The 15,766-nt window shown below is 41.0% G+C and overlaps 1 protein-coding gene and 1 long non-coding RNA gene across 2 annotated transcripts in view; both read left to right on the forward strand.

The window, feature by feature from the left end:
* Window positions 1-8,002, forward strand: part of LOC128636405 (serine/threonine-protein kinase MARK1-like) — a 72,041-nt gene extending 64,039 nt beyond the window's left edge. The window contains exons 11-13 of the mRNA XM_053689425.1: window positions 7,218-7,288; window positions 7,654-7,700; window positions 7,882-8,002. Coding sequence (XP_053545400.1) covers window positions 7,218-7,288; window positions 7,654-7,700; window positions 7,882-8,002 — 239 coding nt within the window. The remainder of the gene's footprint in view (window positions 1-7,217; window positions 7,289-7,653; window positions 7,701-7,881) is intronic.
* A 572-nt stretch (window positions 8,003-8,574) lies between these two features.
* Window positions 8,575-14,699, forward strand: LOC128635952 (uncharacterized). Its single transcript, XR_008398632.1, has 2 exons — window positions 8,575-9,763; window positions 14,106-14,699. It is a non-coding gene; the product is annotated as an uncharacterized LOC128635952 (long non-coding RNA).
* The last annotated feature ends 1,067 nt before the right edge of the window (window positions 14,700-15,766 follow it).

The raw sequence follows: 15,766 nt of genomic DNA on the forward strand, positions 1-15,766 counted from the left end.
AGTCTCCCGCCTGAGAACTGCCTTACTCTGTGACAGGGTGTTGTATATGAGATGCAGTCAGTGTATAGAGCACTGCCTGACTCTGTGACAGGGTGTTGTATATGAGATGCAGTCAGTGTATAGAGCACTGCCTGACTCTGTGACAGGGTGCTGTATATGAGATGCAGTCAGTGTATAGAGCACTGCCTGACTCTGTGACAGGGTGTTGTATATGAGATGCAGTCAGTGTATAAAGCACTGCCTTACTCTGTGACAGGGTGTTGTATATGAAATGCAGTCAGTGTATAGAGCACTGCCTTACTCTGTGACAGGGTGTTGTATATGAGATGCAGTCAGTGTATAGAGCACTGCCTTACTCTGTGACAGGGTGTTGTATATGAGATGCAGTCAGTGTATAGACCACTGCCTGACTCTGTGACAGGGTGTTGTATATGAGATGCAGTCAGTGTATAGAGCACTGCCTTACTCTGTGACAGGGTGTTGTATATGAGATGCAGTCAGTGTATAGAGCACTGCCTTACTCTGTGACAGGGTGTTGTATATGAGATGCAGTCAGTGTATAGAGCACTGCCTGACTCTGTGACAGGGTGTTGCATATGAGATGCAGTCAGTGTATAGAGCACTGCCTTACTCTGTGACAGGGTGTTGTATATGAGATGCAGTCAGTGTATAGAGCACTGCCTTACTCTGTGACAGGGTGTTGTATATGAGATGCAGTCAGTGTATAGAGCACTGCCTGACTCTGTGACAGGGTGTTGCATATGAGATGCAGTCAGTGTATAGAGCACTGCCTTACTCTGTGACAGGGTGTTGTATATGAGATGCAGTCAGTGTATAGAGCACTGCCTTACTCTGTGACAGGGTGTTGTATATGAGATGCAGTCAGTGTATAGAGCACTGCCTTACTCTGTGACAGGGTGTTGTATATGAGATGCAAACAGTGTATAGAGCACTGCCTTAGGTTGTATATGAGATGCAATCAGTGTATAGAGCACTGCCTGACTCTGTGACAGGTTGTTGTATATGAGATGCAGTCAGTATAGACTATAGAGCACTGCCTCACTCTGTGACAGGATGTTGTATATGAGATGCAGTCAGTGCATAGAGCACTGCCTGACTCTGTGACAGGGTGTTGTATATGAGATGCAGTCAGTGTATAGAGCACTGTCTGACTCTGAGACAGGGTGTTGTATATGAGATGCAGTCAGTGTACAGAGCACTGCCTTTCTCTGTGACAGGGTGTTGTATATGAGATGCAGTCAGTGTACGGAGCACTGCCTTACTCTGTGACAGGGTGTTGTATATGAGATACAGTCAGTGTACAGAGCACTGCTTTACTCTATGACAGGGTGTTGTATATGAGATGCAGTCAGTGTATAGAGCACTGCCTTACTCTGTGACAGGGTGTTGTATATGAGATGCAGTCAGTGTATAGAGCACTGCCTGACTCTGTGGCAGGGTGTTGTATATGAGATACAGTCATTGTATAGAGCACTGCCTGACTCTGTGACAGGGTGTTGTATATGAGATGCAGTCAGTGTATAGAGTACTGCCTTACTCTGTGACAGGGTGTTGTATATGAGATGCAGTCAGTGTATAGAGCACTGCTTTACTCTGTGACAGGGAGTTGTATATGAGATACAGTCAGTGTACAGAGCACTGCCTTACTCTGTGACAGGGTGTTGTATATGAGATGCAGTCAGTGTATAGAGCACTGCCTGACTCTGTGACAGGGTGTTGTATATGAGATGCAGTCAGTGTATAGAGCACTGCCTGACTCTGTGGCAGGGTGTTGTATATGAGATACAGTCATTGTATAGAGCACTGCCTGACTCTGTGACAGGGTGTTGTATATGAGATGCAGTCAGTGTATAGAGTACTGCCTTACTCTGTGACAGGGTGTTGTATATGAGATGCAGTCAGTGTATAGAGCACTGCTTTACTCTGTGACAGGGAGTTGTATATGAGATACAGTCAGTGTACAGAGCACTGCCTTACTCTGTGACAGGGTGTTGTATATGAGATGCAGTCAGTGTATAGAGCACTGCCTGACTCTGTGACAGGGTGTTGTATATGAGATGCAGTCAGTGTATACTGTATAGAGCAGTGCCTGACTCTGTGACAGGGTGTTGTATATGAGATGCAGTCAGTGTATAGAGCACTGCCTGACTCTGTGACAGGGTGTTGTATATGAGATGCGGTCAGTGTATAAAGCACTGCCTGACTCTGTGACAGGGTGTTGTATATGAGATGCGGTCAGTGTATAGAGCACTGCCTTACTCTGTGACAGGGTGTTGTATATGAGATGCGGTCAGTGTATAGAGCACTGCCTGACTCTGTGACAGGGTGTTGTATATGAGATGCAGTCAGTGTATAGAGCACTGCCTGACTCTGTGACAGGGTGTTGTATATGAGATGCAGTCAGTGTATAGAGCACTGCCTTACTCTGTGACAAAGTGTTGTATATGAGATGCAGTCAGTGTACAGATCACATCACTGCCTTACTCTGACAGGGAGTTGTATATGAGATCCAGTCAGTGTATAGAGCACTGCCTTACTCTGTGACAGGATGTTGTATAGGAGATGCAGTCAGTGTATAGAGCACTGCCTTACTCTGTGACAGGGTGTTGTATATGACATGCAATCAGTGTATAGAGCACTGCCTTACTCTGTGACAGTGAGTTGTATATGAGATGCAGTCAGTGTATAGAGCACTGCCTTACTCTGTGACAGGGTGTTGTATATGAGATGCAAACAGTGTATAGAGCACTGCCTTACTCTGTGACAGGGTGTTGTATATGAGATGCAATCAGTGTATAGAGCACTGCCTGACTCTGTGACAGGTTGTTGTATATGAGATGCAGTCAGTATAGACTATAGAGCACTGCCTCACTCTGTGACAGGATGTTGTATATGAGATGCAGTCAGTGTACAGATCACTGCCTTACTCTGACAGGGAGTTGTATATGAGATGCAGTCAGTGTATAGAGCACTGCCTGACTCTGTGACAGGGTGTTGTATATGAGATACAGTCAGTGTACAGAGCACTGCTTTACTCTATGACAGGGTGTTGTATATGAGATGCAGTCAGTGTATAGAGCACTGCCTTACTCTGTGACAGGGTGTTGTATATGAGATGCAGTCAGTGTATAGAGCACTGCCTGACTCTGTGGCAGGGTGTTGTATATGAGATACAGTCATTGTATAGAGCACTGCCTGACTCTGTGACAGGGTGTTGTATATGTGATGCAGTCAGTGTATAGAGTACTGCCTTACTCTGTGACAGGGTGTTGTATATGAGATGCAGTCAGTGTATAGAGCACTGCTTTACTCTGTGACAGGGTGTTGTATATGAGATGCAGTCAGTGTATAGAGTACTGCCTGACTCTGTGACAGGGTGTTGTATATGAGATGCAGTCAGTGTATACTGTATAGAGCAGTGCCTGACTCTGTGACAGGGTGTTGTATATGAGATGCAGTCAGTGTATAGAGCACTGCCTGACTCTGTGACAGGGTGTTGTATATGAGATGCGGTCAGTGTATAAAGCACTGCCTGACTCTGTGACAGGGTGTTGTATATGAGATGCGGTCAGTGTATAGAGCACTGCCTTACTCTTTGACAGGGTGTTGTATATGAGATGCGGTCAGTGTATAGAGCACTGCCTGACTCTGTGACAGGGTGTTGTATATGAGATGCAGTCAGTGTATAGAGCACTGCCTGACTCTGTGACAGGGTGTTGTATATGAGATGCAGTCAGTGTATAGAGTACTGCCTTACTCTGTGACAGGGTGTTGTATATGAGATGCAGTCAGTGTACAGATCACTGCCTTACTCTGACAGGGAGTTGTATATGAGATCCAGTCAGTGTATAGAGCACTGCCTTACTCTGTGACAGGGTGTTGTATATGACATGCAATCAGTGTATAGAGCACTGCCTTACTCTGTGACAGTGAGTTGTATATGAGATGCAGTCAGTGTATAGAGCACTGCCTTACTCTGTGACAGGGTGTTGTATATGAGATGCAAACAGTGTATAGAGCACTGCCTTACTCTGTGACAGGGTGTTGTATATGAGATGCAATCAGTGTATAGAGCACTGCCTGACTCTGTGACAGGTTGTTGTATATGAGATGCAGTCAGTATAGACTATAGAGCACTGCCTCACTCTGTGACATGATGTTGTATATGAGATGCAGTCAGTGTACAGATCACTGCCTTACTCTGACAGGGAGTTGTATATGAGATCCAGTCAGTGTATAGAGCACTGCCTTACTCTGTGACAGGATGTTGTATAGGAGATGCAGTCAGTGTATAGAGCACTGCCTTACTCTGTGACAGGGTGTTGTATATGAGATGCAGTCAGTGTACAGATCACTGCCTTACTCTGACAGGTAGTTGTATATGAGATCCAGTCAGTGTATAGAGCACTGCCTTACTCTGTGACAGGATGTTGTATAGGAGATGCAGTCAGTGTATAGAGCACTGCCTTACTCTGTGACAGGGTGTTGTATATGACATGCAATCAGTGTATAGAGTACTGCCTGACTCTGTGACAGGGTGTTGTATATGAGATGCAATCAGTGTATACTGTATAGAGCAGTGCCTGACTCTGTGACAGGGTGTTGTATATGAGATGCAGTCAGTGTATAGAGCACTGCCTGACTCTGTGACAGGGTGTTGTATATGAGATGCGGTCAGTGTATAAAGCACTGCCTGACTCTGTGACAGGGTGTTGTATATGAGATGCGGTCAGTGTATAGAGCACTGCCTTACTCTGTGACAGGGTGTTGTATATGAGATGCGGTCAGTGTATAAAGCACTGCCTCACTCTGTGACAGGGTGTTGTATATGAGATGCGGTCAGTGTATAGAGCACTGCCTTACTCTGTGACAGGGTGTTGTATATGAGATGCAGTCAGTGTATAGAGCACTGCCTGACTCTGTTACAGAGTGTTGTATATGAGATGCAGTCAGTGTATAGAGCACTGCCTTACTCTGTGACAGGGTGTTGTATATGAGATGCAGTCAGTGTACAGATCACTGCCTTACTCTGACAGGGAGTTGTATATGAGATGCAGTCAGTGTATAGAGCACTGCCTGACTCTGTTACAGAGTGTTGTATATGAGATGCAGTCAGTGTATAGAGCACTGCCTTACTCTGTGACAGGGTGTTGTATATGAGATGCAGTCAGTGTACAGATCACTGCCTTACTCTGACAGGGAGTTGTATATGAGATGCAGTCAGTGTATAGAGCACTGCCTTACTCTGTGACAGGGAGTTGTATATGAGATGCAGTCAGTGTATAGAGCACTGCTTTACTCTGTGACAAGGTGTTGTATATGAGATGCAGTCAGTGTATAGAGCACTGCCTGACTCTGTGACAGCGTGTTGTGTATGAGATGCAGTCAGTGTATAGAGCACTGCACAGGGCAAGTCAGCTACTAGTTTAAAGTAGTGGGTGGAGTTAGATACTTGAAGTACACATGGTTGTGCTGAGAAGCTGCTGACAGGGGAGCGTGAGAGACAGGAAGGTGTTAATAACCCAGCAAGCAGACGGTGACCTAATTGAGAACTAGTGGAGAGGGAATCTGGGAATATAACAACTCACCTCCAATAGGTCCGCCCCTGCAGTCACTGTATCTGAAACAGTGAATCAACATCATGTATTTTCTCTTACCCCAGAATCAGATGATGATCTTCTCTTCTCTATCACTTTATGGACCGGTGTTCTGTCGAGAACTCCAATTTCTTTAAACTCCAATCTGACATCACTTCCAGTAAGTCTTCTATGTTAATATCTGTTTTGCCTCTGTCTGTGCTTTGCCCCGCTTGAACCTCCCAGGCAGAGGCAAAATAGATAGTGGTATAGGCGATTACAGTGCCCATCTGATTGGTTGTGAGTCCTGTCACTCACTGGATACGGACCAGATGTATGGATTCCCTGAAAGTGACGTCAGATTGAAGTTTTTCGATGTATTGGAGTTCTCTATAGAACACTGGTCTTTCTGTGCCACTGCCAGAAACTGCAGATAACCAGTGCCACTGCCTGCTGGTGCTGCTCCTTCCCTCCCGCTTCTGCCCACAGCACCTGCTGGCCTGGCTCCTCCCTCTTTCTCTCCAGTGAGTCCTCTGTCATGTTCCTTGTGCTGCTGAGCCTGTGAAGGAATGTTACGTGACCTGGCTGGAACTGGTCTGGAGGAGGAACAAATAGTGCCAGCAGCATGCATGGGGTATATTTGAATGCCATGTTGCGGCATGTAGATCCTGCACGAGGCACGTATTGTGGTGGGTGGGGGTTCCAAGTGTGAACACGGGTCGCGGTAGGGGAGGCGCGCTGCTGATGCGCAATCAGTTATCCTCAGTCATTCATTCTCATCGATCATTCTCACGACTCACTCAAAATAAAGAATAGTCACCACTCACCGGCCCAGAGTAAAAAAAAAAAGAAACAACATTTTTAAAAAAACCATGCAAGTGCCGGGGCTTGCAGGGGGGCAAGCCATTAACTAGAGGGGGGCAAATGCTCCCTCTGCCCCCCTGTAGCGACGTCACTGATCTACACAGAATGGTCTCAGCCAATTGTTTTGTTTATTTAGAGGGTTGTAGATAAAATTAATTAACTGGTTAAACCCTACATGTTCCACCAAAATATATTCCATTATTATCAAAATGACTATGCAAAACTTGATTTAACATTTAAGGAATGTCTGAATTAGATGTACACAACCCTGTAAACCATTTTTTTCCCCCAGCATTTAAAAGCGAAATCCTTTTGTAATTACTATAGTTTCAATTCAATTTGGCGATTTCTAATCCAACTACTTCTAAATTATTGAACATATTATCCCATGTACTAAACGCAAGCGCCACAGCCATCTTTTTCAAAGGAGATCAGTATAGAACAGGTTCTGCTGGGTCAAATATAAATATGTTATTTCATTATGGCGTCAAAGAGGCCAATGATTATTACTAATTCTGTATTTTACAGTCCTGTGTTTGTACCTGGGACATACTTAGTCACACAGATCATACTAACAGCATTTTACCAGCTATTGTAATGCAGAAAATAAAAACAAATAAATCATCTTCTGATCATAACACATGTGGTTCTCTGTGGCTCACACATTTGAGTATTTAGGTAATGAGTGCAAGAATATGTGTAGTAATGGTGCATATTTACTGCATAACCATCTATAACCTTATCTGTGCTCTCTAGATACCCCAGCCATAGACAGCGCCTTACCATCAGGCTGCACTATTGAGGACATACACACTAGCCCATCTCTGGTGAGTATTTGTATTTCCTGATTCTGTGAGGTTCGTGTAACTCTACCCTACCAGGCGAGCCGGATAATGTGTCATGATATATTATATTGTCTATACATTAGAGCGCTCCCTAATGCAAATAACCAGTTTTTATCAAACATATTGTCACATGACATGATGATTAAATGACAGCTATAGAGCATACACATTAGCAAAGCTTCATGGGTAAATCTGCAAATTATTGTGACATTCTCATTACATAATAATATTATGTGCACATATTACTGTATTTCTGTTTCCCTATATCTATTTCCCTCCTGTCTCTTTACCTTTTGTTTTTCTCATTTTTTCCTTTAAAATGTTAACACTGTCTATTTCTCCACTAGAACGGGGAACTTCCAAAACCCACCGATGGGAGCTCTGACATCGATAGGTAAGATATCAGATACCTCTCAATCACCTATAGACCCGGGGGATATGGGATAAAGATAAAATAGTACAGATGGTTTCTACTTAATCTTGCGAGTTCTACACAAATTTCACTGTGTTTGATCAGATTTTCCCGCATGTAATCAGTAAGCATCTACCCTGTATGTATATCACTATTTCCCTAGATTCACTAATATTGAAAAGGCCTCTCCTATCTCAGTAATTCCTGTGCTATACGATGGAGACCATTCAATACGGAAAGAAAAGATGTGTGAGATTAGGGAAATGTCACAAATATTAACGTGACGACTAGTGAGGCTGCTCCAACCTTAATGAATGCCATCACATTTGCTTTGTACTACTGAGTATTTCTAATATGACTATATACAGAAACACCATTGGATTATAAATGGATATTTTAGGGTAATATAGCCTTCAGTTAAACAGAGTGTGTTATGTGACACACTACTTTTAGTCAGTGCAGTAAAGGACAATTTCTCATACAAAAGCACAAAGACATATTGACCTGTTACATTAGCTGCATTATGTGTAGATCATGTTTTATAGATCAATTCATCAAAGGGGCAATACATGTATTTTTTCTGCAATATGTAAGGCACTATAGGACTTATATTAGGAAGTTAGTTCATCTGACATATTATTCCTGATCAATTAATCAAGTCTTTAACGTATTTCAATTGTTAATAAAAATACACTTTAACTTTAAATAACAAATTATCCTATTTTGAACAATGATTAACTATTGGCTAAATGTTGTCCCCCATTCTCTCATACTTGTTATATAGACATCATAGATCCTGGGCAGATTATATTTACATTTAATTTTATTTATTTTTTTACAAACAGAAACCTGAGTCAGGACCCGTTATTAACATCTACTGGAAAAGATGAGCAGACAGGATGGGGGAAAGTGTGGGAAACCCTCACAATATGCTGCTGCTTTAAAAAAAAATATCAGCCTGTCAATGAACAGCAAGAAACATCTGGGCAGGTGCTGTTAACATCTGGCACAGGAACACCTTAAACCCCACACAAAGCCATTAACATCTGGCCTAGGAGCATATCATCATCAGGCCCTGGAAAACCTCCATCACCCCCCTCAAAGCCAATACCATCTGGCCCAGGAGCAAATTAACATCATGCCCTGGAAAACCTCCATCTCCATACAAAGCCAATAACATCTGGCCCAGGAGCAAATTAACATCAGGCCCTGGAAAACCTCCATCTCCACATAAAGCCAATAACATCTGGCCCAGGAGCAAATTAACATCATGCCCTGGAAAACTTCCATTTCTACACAAAGCCAATAACATCTGGCCCAGGAGTTAATTAACATCAGGCCCTGGAAAACCTCCATCTCCACACAAAGCCAATAACATCAGGCCCAGGAGTTATTAACATCATGCCCTGGAAAACCTCCATCTCCACACAAAGCCAATAACATCAGGCCCAGGAGTTATTAACATCATGCCCTGGAAAACCTCCATCTCCACACAAAGCCAATAACATCTGGCCCAGGAGCAAATTAACATCAGGCCCTGGAAAACCTCCATCTCCACACAAAGCCAATAACATCAGGCCCAGGAGCTATTAACATCATGCCCTGGAAAACCTCCATCTCCACACAAAGCCAATAAAATCTGGCCCAGGAGCTAATTAACATCAGGCCCTGGAAAACCTCCATCTCCACACAAAGCCAATAACATCAGGCCCAGGAGCTATTAACATCAGGCCCTGGAAAACCTCCATCTCCACACAAAGCCAATAACATCTGGCCCAGGAGCTAATTGACATCAGGCCCTGGAAAACCTCCATCACCCCCCCCCCTCAAAGCCAATAACATCTGGCCCAGGAGCTAATTAACATCAGGCCCTGGAAAACTTTCATCCCCCTCATCTATGCCAACACCTTCTGGCCCAGGAGCTTACTACCATCTAGCCCCGGAAGACCTTCATCTTCCTCATCAATGCCAACCATAAAAGGCACAGAAGCTCCAAAAGCATTAATCATTGCACAACCTTTGAATAGCAATATTGAGAAAGACAGGTAAGTCCAGGGGTATGATGGGTCTAACATACTGGTGGTGGGAAGTAATCTTGAGAGCTCTCCCTTATGTGTTGAAATACACAGTCTTTGCTCTGCCTTTAACAAATGTACAATAATCATGTGTAGATATATCTATAGCTGAAATAAGAAAACAGCCATAGTACACATTAGTATTAATTTCCCTAGACTCACTCAGTTTGGAAACGCTTCTCCAGTTACAGTAATTCTAATACTGCGACTGGACTGTGACAAGTTTGTTCTATATTAATGGCACATTTGTTACATTGTAGCCGCAATATTTGAAGTAAAACGTGTTCAGTACAGTGTGAAGTTACAGTTGCTATACAAATAGAATAATATAAAGCTGACAATTAAAAAAAAAACCTTAATGACCAAGGATATACTCTATACGTCGCTGGTCTTTCTATGTGGGTGTGTTTTTTAATAGTGCAGTCTCACTGCCTGCGGCGAGACCGCGCTATTTTACCAAGAGTGCAGGAGGGAGTGTCTAATAGTGCGGTCTTGCCAATCCAGGTAAAACATGCATTATTACAGGCAGACAATCCCTTAACGACCAGCACCCTACAGGGTTTGTTGTGGTCGTTAAGGGGTCAATAAAATCTTTTTCCCAAAAGAAAAAAAAATGCAAAATATTAAAAAAACATTTATTTAAATAACAAAAACACTTAATACACATTGAGGTAGATTACAAGTGGAACGCTAAATAATCACACCAATTTGCTCGTTTGCGGTTGCGCGATAATTAACCAGTCATTACCAGCGACGAGCTTGCGGTAGCAATTAGCACTCTGAAAATTAACCAGAGATCAGATCTCTGGTTAATTTTCTAAAATTGCACCAAATGCCCTCAAAATAGAGGGCATTATAGTTTTTTATTTTAAAAAAAATGTATCTTTTTTTAAATAAAAAAAAAAAAACTGCACTAGGCAGTTTTGGGACATTAAAGTTGGTGGGAGTGGGGTAAAAAGTGCCTTTACATAGTGGCCTATAGGAACTAAGTGTTCCCAGTAAATATATATATGCATATGAGTATATATATATATATATATATATATATATATATATATATATATATATATATATATATATATATATATCAATGTGTTAATATGGGTATATACACATATTAACACATAAATATATAAGTTTATAGTCATATACATATATATTTGCTAACTGCTGCCCATCACTGCGCTACTTACCTCTTCGCTGTGCGAGGTTCTGATGTCATCTGTGACGGCATCATAATGAGGCTCCCATAGGAGCCTATGGAAGCGAGCTCTCGTGAGGGCAATGATTCCCAGCAATGGGAACGCCATTAGTTAAAGCAATTCTGTGTGCTCCACTTGTAATCTGGCCCATATTATGGTATTTCACAGTATAATACATTCACATAATAAACTACGTACACCTGTACAATATACCCCCAGCCCCTATAGGTTTATTATTACGTTTTTTTGTTCTTTATTAACAACGGTTATTACAGACATAGCAAATATACAGGCGTTCCTTGGGAGTAACCTAAAATATTGATGGGAGTTTTTAATAATAAAATGAATGTCCTCCATCTTATGTGCACCTTTTTACTCACACAGTAAGAAATCTACTGATCATACAGTGAACCTTAAAGGGACATGAAACCCATTTTTTTTTGTTCATGATATAGAAAGAGCATGCAATTGTAAACAACTTTCTAATGTACTCCTATTATCTAATTTGTTTTATTCTCTTGATATTCTTTGCTGAAAAGCATATCTAGATAGGCACAGTAGCTGCTGATTGGTTGCTGCACTTAGAAGCTTCATGTGATTGGCTCTTCCATGTGCATTGCTTTTTCTTCAACTAAGAATATTTTAAATATGAAGCAAAATAAATAATAGAAGTAAATTGGATTGTTGTTTAAATTTGCATTCTCTTTCTGAATCATGAAATAATTTTTTTTGGGGTTTAGTGTCCCTTTAATGTCGCAGCTTGGTCACATGATTCTACACTTTCAAACAATATTTTTAAAGCCATTTTATTTTTAGGCAAATTAAAGAAAATACACTTTACTCTAAATGTATAGGGACATGAAACCCACATTTTTTCTTTCATGATTCAGACAGAGAATACAATTTAAAAAAAAAGTTTCCTATTTTCTTATTTTAGCACATTTGCTTCATTCTCTTGTTTTTCTTTGTTGAAGAGATACCTAGATAGGTAGCGTGCACATGTCTGGTGCACTATATGACAGGAATCTAGTGCTCTTGCTAATGTATAACATTAGTACTACATGACAGGAAATAGTGCTGCCATCTAGTGCTCTTGCTAATGTATAACATTAGTACTACATGACAGGAAATAGTGCTGCCATCTAGTGCTCTTGCTAATGTATAACATCAGTACTACATGACAGGAAATAGTGCTGCCATCTAGTGCTCTTGCTAATGTATAACATTAGTACTACATGACAGGAAATAGTGCTGCCATCTAGTGCACTTGCTAATGTATAGCATTAGTACTACATGACAGGAAATAGTGCTGCCATCCAGTGCTCTTGCTAATGTATAACATTATTACTATATAACAGGAAATAGTGCTGCCATCTAGTGCTCTTGCTAATGTATAACATTATTACTGTATAACAGGAAATAGTGCTGCCATCTAGTGCTCTTCCTAATGTATAACATTATTACTATATAACAGGAAATAGTGCTGCCATCTAGTGCTCTTGCTAATGTATAACATTAGTAATACATGACAGGAAATAGTGCTGCCATCTAGTGCTCTTGCTAATGTATAACATTAGTACTACATGACAGGAAATAGTGCTGCCATCTAGTGTTCTTGCTAATGTATAACATTAGTACTACATGACAGGAAATAGTGCTGCCATCTAGTGCTCTTGCTAATGTATAACATCAGTACTACATGACAGGAAATAGTGCTGCCATCTAGTGCTCTTGCTAATGTATAACATTAGTACTACATGACAGGAAATAGTGCTGCCATCTAGTGCACTTGCTAATGTATAGCATTAGTACTACATGACAGGAAATAGTGCTGCCATCCAGTGCTCTTGCTAATGTATAACATTATTACTATATAACAGGAAATAGTGCTGCCATCTAGTGCTCTTGCTAATGTATAACATTATTACTGTATAACAGGAAATAGTGCTGCCATCCAGTGCTCTTGCTAATGTATAACATTATTACTATATAACAGGAAATAGTGCTGCCATCTAGTGCTCTTGCTAATGTATAACATTAGTACTACATGACAGGAAATAGTGCTGCCATCTAGTGCTCTTCCTAATGTATAACATTATTACTATATAACAGGAAATAGTGCTACCATCTAGTGCTCTTGCTAATGTATAACATTAGTAATACATGACAGGAAATAGTGCTGCCATCTAGTGCTCTTGCTAATGTATAACATTAGTACTACATGACAGGAAATAGTGCTGCCATCTAGTGTTCTTCCTAATGTATAACATTAGTACTACATGACAGGAAATAGTGCTGCCATCTAGTGCTCTTGCTAATGTATAACATTAGTACTACATGACAGGAGATAGTGCTGCCATCTAGTGCTCTTGCTAATATATAACATTAGTACTACATGACAGGAAATAGTGCTGCCATCTAGTGCTCCTGCTAATATATAGCATAAGTACTACATGACAGGAAATAGTGCTGCCATCTAGTGCTCTTGCTAATGTATTACATTAGTACTACATGACAGGAAATAGTGCTGCCATCTAGTGCTCTTGCTAATGTATAGCATTGCTGCAAATCTGCTGCCGTATAGTACTGCAGATATGTGAACACTCCTGAGTTTACATCCCTGCTTTTTAACAAAGGATAATAATAAAACAAAGAAAGAAAATAAGTAAATTGGAAAGTTGTTCAAAATTGTATGTTCTATCTGAAGCATGAAACAAAACTCGTAGGGGGCCGATCTATCATGGGCCGAATGGTCCATAACTTGCCCGCCGCCTCTGAGGCTGCCGTCTGCATTCCACCCGATCCTATACGATTGGGCTGATTGACACACCCTGCTAGCGGCCTATTGGCCACAAATCTGCATGTGCAATGCTGAATGTGAACAGCGTATGCCCTCAGCGTATCATGTTGGACAGACAATGATAAATTGGCCCCTTAGGCTTTATGTCTCTTTAATAAGAAACCCTAATTTTGTACAAGACAACTGGCAAATTTTAGCATAAGCTGTGCCAGATTATTTTATTCTTTTTTTAGGCAAAGTAAATTATTTATGAAATGATATGACCTGGTTCATTTTTAATCAGATTTTAATTATTCATTTTCACCAACAGCAACAGAAGTTTCATGAAAGTGGAAAGAAAGTACTAGATGGAAGAGAATCTGGAAGTCCATCAATACAAGTTGCTGTTGCTGCATAAAACAAGAGCAGTTGGGGGAATGTCTGACAGGAACCATCACCATGACGACTATTTTGCCAGCTCTTGGTGAGCACATTGCACTTCACTGAATATCACAGCAATCACCAACCACCAGCGCTTGACTCCTGTACTACTGTAAATGGCGCCTGATGATGATGTCATTGTGTTCCTGCTGTAACTCAGCTGTGATGTCAAACAGGATCCATGAAGGAGACCTGGATTCTGCACAGCATGTTGTGTGTGAGCAGAGAAAGCAATTACAGAGCGGCAGCCCCCTGCAAGGCGCAATAAAACGTTATTTATAAACGTGTTTAGCACAGAAGCCTATTTCACCCTCAGCCTCATGTGGAACCTTTTCTGAAGAAGACTTCTGTCAGCAACATGAGAACTTACTGCCCTCTAAAGCCTCTAGTGATTTAAATGAATGTTACAGTAATTTGTATAACTATCAACAATGAATCACTGTATCACATAAGATCTAAATATAAAATAAATGTTTTAAAAGCATTTAATGTTGTCATTTTGTTAGCACAATTATCATTGTTTTGCAGTTCATGGTCACATCATTGAAAAGCCTTTGTTGCAGAATATATTTTACAAAATACATTTTACTTGTGTGTCAACTTGAGACCACCGTAGTTCCAGAAATCTTGAGAAATACATTTTCTTGTGTACGCTGCGCACCTAGTCTATGGTGGTTGGGTGCATGCGCTCTCCTACTCACTGTTGCATGCACCGAATGCCAGATGAGGACAGCTATACATTGAGTACTGGCCTTCTTTATGACTAAATTACCTTAAAGGAACATGAAAGTCAACCTTAAACTTTCAAAATTCAGATAAAACATGCAGTTAAATAAAGATTACTTCTTTTATCCAATTTAATTTATTCTCGTGATATCTTTTGTTAAAAAGCATACCTATGCAAGCTCCGGAGCGTGCACGTGTCTTGATCACTATATGTAAAACATTATTTCAAGCATGGTTGTAACCACTGCTGCCATATAGTGCTTAGGACATGCAAAATGCTCCTGAACCTACCTAGATATGCTGTTCAACAATGGATACTAGATATGTGCAGAACTGAATAATTTATTTTGGACAAATAATTTAGAACAATGAGAATATTGTGCTGCTCTGTTTGGTATTCAGTTTGTTTAAAACAAATCAAATACTAAATATTAGATAACATTTATATTTGTTTTTGTGAAAAGGTGTCACAGTGTCACCTGTAGGATACTTACCTATAGCTCTTCTAGAGTCCAGCGCCACACTAATAGGAATATTACTGCAGAGAATCGCATAGCCGGCATTAAAGGTCCTTTTGTTTGGTGGTGGTGGGCTGCACTAAATTGACGCTTCTTCACAGAGTCCATGGCCTAATTATCCTAATAGTGTGGCCCTGGACTCTATGAAGAGGGTCTGAATAGTGCAGCTTGGGATCAACCACACTAATGCTCCTATATTTGCAGCCCTGGACTCAATGAAAAAGAAGCTGATTAGCGCTGCTCCCGTGCGTGCTATAGGTAAGTATTACTCCTATTTTAAAGATTTGTCTTGGCCTCAACATTACTA

Source organism: Bombina bombina, chromosome 7 (genome assembly GCF_027579735.1).
Source record: "Bombina bombina isolate aBomBom1 chromosome 7, aBomBom1.pri, whole genome shotgun sequence".
NCBI classification, from domain to species: domain Eukaryota; kingdom Metazoa; phylum Chordata; class Amphibia; order Anura; family Bombinatoridae; genus Bombina; species Bombina bombina.